The sequence below is a fragment of the Bubalus bubalis genome, chromosome 9 (assembly GCF_019923935.1).
Source record: "Bubalus bubalis isolate 160015118507 breed Murrah chromosome 9, NDDB_SH_1, whole genome shotgun sequence".
Classification (NCBI taxonomy): domain Eukaryota; kingdom Metazoa; phylum Chordata; class Mammalia; order Artiodactyla; family Bovidae; genus Bubalus; species Bubalus bubalis.
Window position 1 is genome coordinate 98,647,437 of NC_059165.1, and position 8,523 is coordinate 98,655,959.

Genomic DNA, 8,523 nt, shown 5'->3' on the forward strand with positions numbered 1-8,523 from the left:
GAGAGGGACTTATAGGATTGCCACCTATGTGACAGAGCCCTTCTGTGTGGCGTCGCCGGGAAAATCAGTTTTTTATAGGAGGGAAGCAGCTGTCCCCTGTGTAGGGTCCGGATTTCTGGAGCGGGACGTCTGAAGAAGTCCTTGGAGGGTTGCCTCTGTTGTGCGTCAGAGAGAGCATCTGAGCTGGAGATGTCGTTGTGACGTTTCGTGGAGGGAAGGGACAAGAAATGGGGGCGTCCTCAGCTGGTTGCCATAATATGTGGAAGGATCGCTGAATGGAGACAGTTTGGGGAGAAGTCTTCTAGAGGAGAGAATACTTGCTGAGTTTCCCTGTGCCGGGGTTGGGTGTGGAGGATCTGAGCATGCTCCAAAGGTGCAGAAGATCAGTGTTTGGTGGAAGTGCAGAAATACATGAAAGGGGGTCTGGGAGAGTTTCCATGGGAGGGGTGGCGAGGACAGGAATGTAGTGATCCTTAGGTCCTTAGGGAGTAGCTGCTTGTGTTGGCAAGGTCTTTGTGTAGGTCTCTGGGAGGTGGCTTCAATGCGAGCCCGCCGGCAGGGGGCTTTCCCGGAAAGCTGTCACACCTTTCTGGCCTCGGGAGGGAAGGAAGCCAAACTTTCCTCTTACTCTCCGCCGACCCCGCTGGACGCGGCTCCGGAAGCCGGGGGCTCCAGCCAGCTCTAGCTGCCGGTAGAGGGAGAGCGGGCGGCGGGGGTGGGGGTGGCGGGTGGGCGGCGGGGTGCGGGGCGTGCAGGGAGGCTAAGGCACCACCCCCGCTCATCCGGAAGAGGCCGGCTACGGTCTCGTACTGCGATCCCGGCCCTTGTCCTTATTAGGGCATCCGGAAGCGGCTCGAGCTTGCCCTACGTCACTACTTCCAAATTTAGTTGTGGAAGTATGGCTGATAGAGTGGCGGGAAGGTTCGCGCACCGGTGTGGAGGGGGCGGGGGAGCTTGCCCTTAAAGGGCCCACACCACGAATGAAGGGAGCTGTTCGAACAATTTCGCGGTTTTTGAGGAACTGGAAATAGTATTTCTTGGAATGTTAGTGCGTAGCAGAAGGTGGGGCCGATGTGTTCTATCTGTCTGCTCCATCTCTGCGTTGCTGAGTTTCCAAGTCCTAATCCAACTCCGCCTCCCCGGGAGCAGAGGCGGAGCTGGGCTGCGTCGTTTGGGGGGGCCACAGCCACGTGTTCATTCGGCCTGTGTTCCTGCCGGGTCCTCCGCCTTTAGGGCATGGACGCCCACGGTGGATGTCGTGCTGAGGGAAACTGAGAGGGATGTTCGATGCGGAACACAGAGACTGTAGCTTGGGCTGCGCTCCCGTCTGCAGATCCACCTCCCGTGGAGTGGCAACTTTGCCCTAGAGCCAGCCAGTGAGTCCCGCCTTCTCACCGCCTCCAAACAAGGGGAGTGAGGAGGGTGGGCGGAGGCTGGCAAGACAGGAATGCTGGAGACTCCACTGGTCCCCTTTCACCGCAGTGGCTCAAGTATTCGTTTAGCAAATATTGGACGAGTCACTGTGCCTGGATGTCCCCGCCTAAAGAAATAAGATACAACTACCCTTCACGGAATGGAAGTGAGAGATCAATGAGATGTTTATGGTAGGAAAGCCTTTAGCGCCTGGCACTTAGCAAGTGCATAATAATTGTTAGCACCATTATTGATAAAAAAAACAAAAACAGACATTAATTAGGCTCCCGGTAGATGGTAGATACAGTTTCCACCGGGGATCTACCGTTTGGAACTCAAGTTTTCTCGGGTGCGAAGGGAAACGTGCAGCCTACGACCCGCTGGGGTCTCCAGACACAACCGGTGGGTGGGCCCTGAGCACCACCCACGGCCCCCCTCCACCGGGCCTGCGCGCGGGTTCAGTGAGGGGCCCTGAGAAAGCAGACCACCCCGAGAGTTTAGCTTGGATTGGGGGACGCTTCTCCTCACAGGAGTAAGGGTCCCTTTTCTTCCCTCAGTAAATTCCACTCTGTCGCTTTAAGGAGTCTCTCTCCGAGGCGTCGCGGAAAGCCCGGATGCGGCTCTCTGATTGGGCGGGGCGTCTCGGTGACTTCACTCCCGGTACAAAAGGGCCCGGGTGGCGGGCGCCCGGGCAGAGCGTCCTGGCAGTGTCTCCGCGTGGTTTGTCCTGCTGAGGGTGGCGTGAACGAGCGCGTTGTCCGAAGTGCACCTGCCACCTGCCGTGCCCAGCCGGGAGTCTCTGCCGCCCTCGCCCTCGCCGTCGAGCAGCTATGGAAGTGCAGAAGGAGGCGCAACGGATCATGACCCTGTCGGTGTGGAAGATGTACCATTCACGCATGCAGCGCGGTGGCTTGCGGCTGCACCGGAGCCTGCAGCTGTCGCTGGTCATGCGCAGCGCCCGGGAGCTCTACCTCTCAGCCAAGGTGGAAGCCCAGGAACCCGAAGTGCCCTTGCCGCCCGTCCGCTCCCCTGACCCTCGCCTGCACCCGCCTCGGGAAGCCGCAGCCAAGGCAGCGACCGGCAACGGTGAGCAGCCCTCTCCGGAACCCATGGACACGCAGGAGGCACCGAGAGCCGAGGAGACCCCTGCCCGCTGTGTCCAGCGCCCCGCCAAAATCAGCCGCAAGCGGAGGAGCAGCAGCCTTAGCGATGGTGCGGACGCCGCTCTGGTTCCGAGCAAGAAAGCCCGCTTAGAAGAAGAGAAGGAGGAGGAAGGGGCCTCTTCGGAGGTCCTTGATCGCCTGCAGCCCCCTCCGGCGCAAGCGGAGGGCGCCTTCCCCAACTTGGCGCGCGTCCTGCAGAGGCGCTTCTCCGGTCTTCTGAACTGCAGTCCTGCTGCCAGCTCTCCGACGGCGTCCCCGGCGTGCGAGGCGAAGCCAGCTTGCCGCCCGGCGGACAACATGCTCAACGTGCTGGTGCGGGCCGTGGTGGCCTTCTGAGGGTTCCTGAGCGGCTATACCGGAGCCCAGAGCGCGGGCCGAACCGTCGGCCAGAGTACGCAGACCCGAAGCGAGGCCCACCCCCGGGGGAGCGCTCGCGGAAGCCGTGGAGAGGAGCCGTCGCCCGGGCTGCCCAGAGGCCCCGAGAGGGACTCTGCCCCCGGGGAACCGTCGCTACCTGTGTGCAGCGGCGACGCCGAGGAGCCTGAGCCGGGGGCGCGGGCGCCTTCCCCCCCAGACCTGCTGCTCCCATCGGTGCTGTTTTAACGGACTGGGAGGTGAACCTCACCGACTCCTTCTGGAACTGGGAGAAGGGAGGCTTGGTTCTTGAAACTCCTCAGGGTCGGACTTTTTTTTTTTTTTTTTAAACTGGGGGCTATGCTGCCCTTTCAATAAGGTTTTTCAGCCGTTGGTGTTTGCGTTTCCAACTTAAGAGAATTCCAGGCACTCCCCTTCCCCCTCCAGTGACATACTTGTGCAAGCGGTCATCGTTGCGTCATGGGGCAGACGTGGGGAGCTTCCTGCTGCCGTGCGTGGGTGGGGGCCGGGAGGAGGACCTGGGGTGTGGACCGCCCTGGGGAATAGGAGGAGAGCGGCCTGAGTCACTGCGCCTTGCTGCGGGTTATTGCCCGAAGCCCCTACGCCTCCGGAGGTAGAGGGCCGATCTAATTTCATTTTAAAATTTTTTCTCATGTGGTGCGTTAGAGGTGGGGATGTTCACCGTCTCAAGCTTGACCCTCAGACCTACAGAAACGATCAACCCTGACGTTCCTGGTCGGAATCACAAAACTGAGGGGAGCGCTGTAGGGCTGAGCTGGGATCAGTGGCTGGCGAGACTGGCCAGTATGGGGGAGGCGGGAGATTTTCGCCAGGGCGTTTTGGGGTTCTGTTTGCCTTTACTGGTGGATTCTGGTAACTCCCTCTATCTGGCCATTTTGCTAGAATCGCCAGATAGGAAAATAAAGACCAATTGTATACAAAGTCTGTGCAGCCCGTCTGGTTTTCTTCCCTGGTGGGGGAGGGGCAGGGTTAAAGGGTCAAGAGCTGGCGGCGGCTTGCTGGGGCCCCAGAAACCGGTCTGACCGCTACCACGTGGGCAGAGTGGGCGGGAAGGGGCCGACCCCTTTTCTTTGCCAGAGCACTTTCGTACTGGGCTCCTGGTGCTCCGACCTTTCCTTAAAAGTCGCACGTTTGGCGGGATCTTGGACACACACCCCCTCCCTACAACTCTGGGTGAGAAGGCTTTCCGAGTTCAGATGTTTGGGGGATACTGCTGGGAACAGTGCCCCTAGCCGACTTGGGTATCGGGCCTCCTTTGGAGAATGGAAGGATAGCTACCCTCCCCCCACTTGATTAACTGAATCGGCAGGGTTCCCAGGATTGGGGTGGGGCTGGACAGGTGAGCTTTGGAGCGCCCTTTACGCCCAGTTCCAGTCTCAAGCAGTGTAACTGTGTGGCTCAGGCAAGGACCCGAGCTTCCAGCCTCAGTTTCCTCATACGCGAAATGGGCCCCAGCAACTTCCCTTCGAGACTGTTGGTTTAGAAATACCCGCGGGAGCACTCGTTGGCTTTGGCCCCACCCCGTCCCCAGATTCGCCACCTCGAGAGAAAACCCTGACAATTTCCCCAACGCCAGTTCGGGAGAGTGACAGTCGGGGTTGCCCCAGGGGGTGGGGGTGGGGGCTGTGGGGAGGACAAAGGAGCCGCAGGTGCGGGGAGTGAGGGCGGCGGGAGGCGCTGGGAAAGCTCCCGCCCCGCCTCCAGACGGCCGGCCCCGCCACTGCGGGCTTCCCGAGACCCGGGGGACCTGACCCCGAGGCCGGAGGGGAGGAGGAGGAGGGCGCGGTGGAGGGGCGGCCCCGCCCCAGAACGCCCGCCCCTGGCTCCCCTCCAGGCTCGTTCACCCACCGCACCCCCGCCTCCCTGTGTCACTCAGCCTCCTCCCTCCTAACCCCACCTCCCACCCCTCACCCCAAGGGAACCTCGCCTCCTCCGCAGCCTTCCCCCCCGGGAAATATGAGACTTCAGTTGCCGCCCACTCGGGGGATCGACCCACAACTCCCCAAAGGGATGTAGCGGGGGGACTGGAATCCCACACTACTGGCGGTAGCTCAGTGCGTCCGCGTGGGAGCAACTCCCTCGCAAACCTGGCCCCGCCCGGGAAGTCCCCGGCGACTGGGGAGGGGGCATCACCACGCATCCTGTCGCTGGAACCGCCTGGCGCTTCCTTCCGCGGGAAGCTGCTAGGCCGACCCCCGCCCCCGCCCGGGCCGCCTGGGGGTTTCCGGCGCCCGGTCGCGGGGGCTGAGGGCTGGAGACGATGCCGTGGGAGATAGGACGAACACCCCCTTACACACATACATCCCCTTAATACGTTTCCCTCCCTAAGACCGCATTTCACCCATTTGTTGTTTAGACTAAGTCGTGTCTTTTCGACCCCATGGACTGTAACCCGCCAGGCTCCTCTGTCCATGGGATTTCCCAGGCAAGGATCCTGGAGTGGATTGCCATTTCCTCCTCCAAGGGGTCTTCCCCCACCCAGGGATCTGCTGGAACCTAGGTCTCTTGCTTGGCAGGAGGATTCGTCACCACTGAACCACCTGGAAAGCCCCCTTTCACCATAAGAATTGTTGCTGTGTCCGATTCCTTGCGACCCCAAGGACTGCAGCCGGCCAGGCCTCTCTGTAAGGAATGTGTATTCATGCCCCATAAGAATAGACAAAGTTGAAAATTTTGTCACAACAATCGACTTTCGTGTCCACGCCATTACATGGCCTTGGGTTATTGGGACAAACCCTCTGGGCAGTGATCGACTGGACCACAGCTGTGAAAATTAAAAGTATCACCGGTCTTATGACCAGCGGATACCCCAGGGAACCTCAGACCTGCAGAAAGGCTCCAGAAGAGTGTTCACTACAGTGCTGTCCAAAGAGGGCACAAATTGAAAAAGCAACCTACGTGCCCATCCGACTGGACTGGTCTGGTAGAATGTGGGCTGTCCACCACTCCCTCCCTAAAGGATGAAAGGCCTCAGCCTGAGAGATCTCCTGGGGAGTGGGGGGTGGGGTAGAGATAACTCAGAACCAACATGCTGAGTGACAGAGCCCAGGTGTGGAAGTTGCTGGATGAGGACAGATTCCAGGGCCAGATGACCAGTTGTACTTGCTGTGCAGCTTTGGGCAAATCACTTAATCTCTCTGGGCCTCAGTTTCCCTGACTGTAAATTATGGACAATAATAGTCCCTATCTCTTGGGTTTATTCTGACAGTTAAGTGAGATAATATACATAAAGTGCTTAGTAAAGTGCCTGGCATGCAAGGTATGCCACTTTATGATTTATTATTGTTAGAGGCTAATAATAATAATCATTATTATTTATTGTTAGTACTTTATTATTGTTAGAGGCTGGAATGGCAACAGTTCATTTCAAAGCACATACAAGGGGACTTCCCTGGTGGTCCCGTGATTGAGAGTCTGTCTTCCAATGCAGGAGACATGGGTTCAATTGCTGGCCGGAGAACCAGGATCCCACGTGCCTCAGACCAACTGAGCTTGCGCTCTTCAACTAGACAAAAGCCTGCGTTCCGCAACTAAGACCCATTGCAGTCATAAATAAATAAAAATTTAAAATAAAAGCACATACAAGGACTTCCTTGATGGTTCAGTGGTTAAGAATCTGCCTTGCAATGCAGAGGACATGGGTTCCATCCCTTGTTGGGGAACTAAGATCCCACATGCCACAGAGCAACTAAGCCCAAAAGCCACAACTAGAGAGTCCCTGTGCCACAACAAAAGATCACGCATGAAGCAGTGAGGATCCGGCATGCCACAGCTAAGACCTGACACAGCCAAATAAATACATAAAATAAATTTTAAAAATAAATAAAAGCACATATGCCATATACTACTGTATATAAAATAGAGAAACAACAAGGACCCACTGTATAACACAGGAAACTATATTCAATATCTGTAATAACCTATAATGGAAAAAAATCTGAAAAATAGTATTTATCTGTATATCTGCATTATTTTGCTGTACACCTGAACGAACGTAACATGGTAAATCAACTATGCTTCAATAAAAAGTTTGTTTTTTTAAAAAAAAAAGCACGTGCAGCAATACAAGTATGATGTATGGGAGAGTGGGTACAGACACTGTGCTAAGCCCAGGGAGCTGGAGGAATGGCTCCCTCTGCCAATGTGAATAAGAACTCCCCTCCCAGCTCCAGAGTTTGTTCTAATCCTAATGGTCTGACAGGGTTAATTCTTTCTTTCCCCTAAACCCCACACTCACACTCCTGGTTTACTCCCCACCTCACCAACAGTTCCTGCCTCAGGCCCTGCGCTGGTCTCTATTTATAGTCAACCTTAGATAGGCTCCTTCAGTATTTTTTCTTGTTAAAAAATATTTATTCATTTGGTTGTGCTGGGTCTTAATTGTGGTATGCGGGATCTTTCAGTTGTGGCATGTGGGATCTAGGTTCCCTGACCTGGGCGGAACCCTGGCCCCTGGCACTGGAAGCTGGACTCTTAGCCACTGAACCACCAGGGAAGCCTCAGCCTCATTCAGTCTTCAGGCCCTAATTGCCAACTCTGTGTGTGTGTGTGTCTGTATGTGCGTGTGCATATGTCTGTGTGTGTGTGTGTGTTAGTCGCTCAGTCATGTTTGACTCTGCAATCCCATAGACTGTAGCCCACCAGGCTCCTCTGTCCAGGGAATTGTCCAGACAAGAATACTGGAGCCTGACCCATCTAGGGGTTGAACCTGGGTCTCCTACATTGCAGGCGGATTGTTTACCGTCTGAGCCACCAGGGAAGCCCACCTCTATACTGAATCCCATATGTCACTCTCCTTCTTGGACTTCCCCTCCCAGCCTCCAGACTTGTCTGGCCAAACCCTCTCTCTCTGTCTCCCCTTGAGGGCCTAAGGTATTCCAAACCTAGCAGGAACTAAAGAAGATTCTTGCTGCTTACTGCCAGCAGTTCAACTGAAATGGAATCTTTCTTGACTTCCTTTTTCTCCTTCCCTCAGGTGCTGTCAACTAGACTTCCCATCCCACTCCAAGTTTTTCCCAACCCCATGGCTCCCACCCTCCTTGAGCTGGGATCCCACCTCTCACTTGGGATCGGGCAGTTGCTTCCACCCTGCCCTTGACCCCCACAATCTGTTTTATGCAGCAGCTGCACTGATCTTATAAAATGCAAACTGGATCATATGACTCCCCCAGCTTTCCTCTGCTTCAAGTACACTGACATCCTTTCTGCTTGGAGAACAGGACAGGTGTATTCCAGCCCCAGGGCCTTTACACTTGCTGTTCCTTATTCCTACAATGCTCTTCTCCCAGATATGCACAAGTCCATCCTCACTTTCTTTAGGTTTCTGCTGGAATGTCACCCCCTTGGGGAAGCCTTCTTTGGCTACTTGATCCAAAATAACAATAACACCCCACTGTGCTACTCTGCTCCTGTATCCCGCTGCTCAGCCTTCCTTAAAGCACTGCTCATCTACTGATGTTTATGTTAAGGTTAGCATCCGTGCTCCCATTCAAATGTCAGTTCCACAAATGCCTACCTAGCCCAGGCCTGAATGAGTGAATATGGTTGTCTG

The 8,523-nt window shown here is 55.9% G+C and overlaps 1 protein-coding gene across 1 annotated transcript; it reads left to right on the forward strand.

Annotated features, from left to right (window-relative positions):
- Positions 1-819: 819 nt before the first annotated feature.
- Positions 820-3,893, forward strand: IER2 (immediate early response 2). Its single transcript, XM_006041773.4, has one exon. The coding sequence runs from the start codon at positions 2,244-2,246 to the stop codon at positions 2,910-2,912; it is 669 nt and encodes a 222-aa protein (XP_006041835.1). The 5' UTR covers positions 820-2,243; the 3' UTR covers positions 2,913-3,893.
- Positions 3,894-8,523: the final 4,630 nt, after the last annotated feature.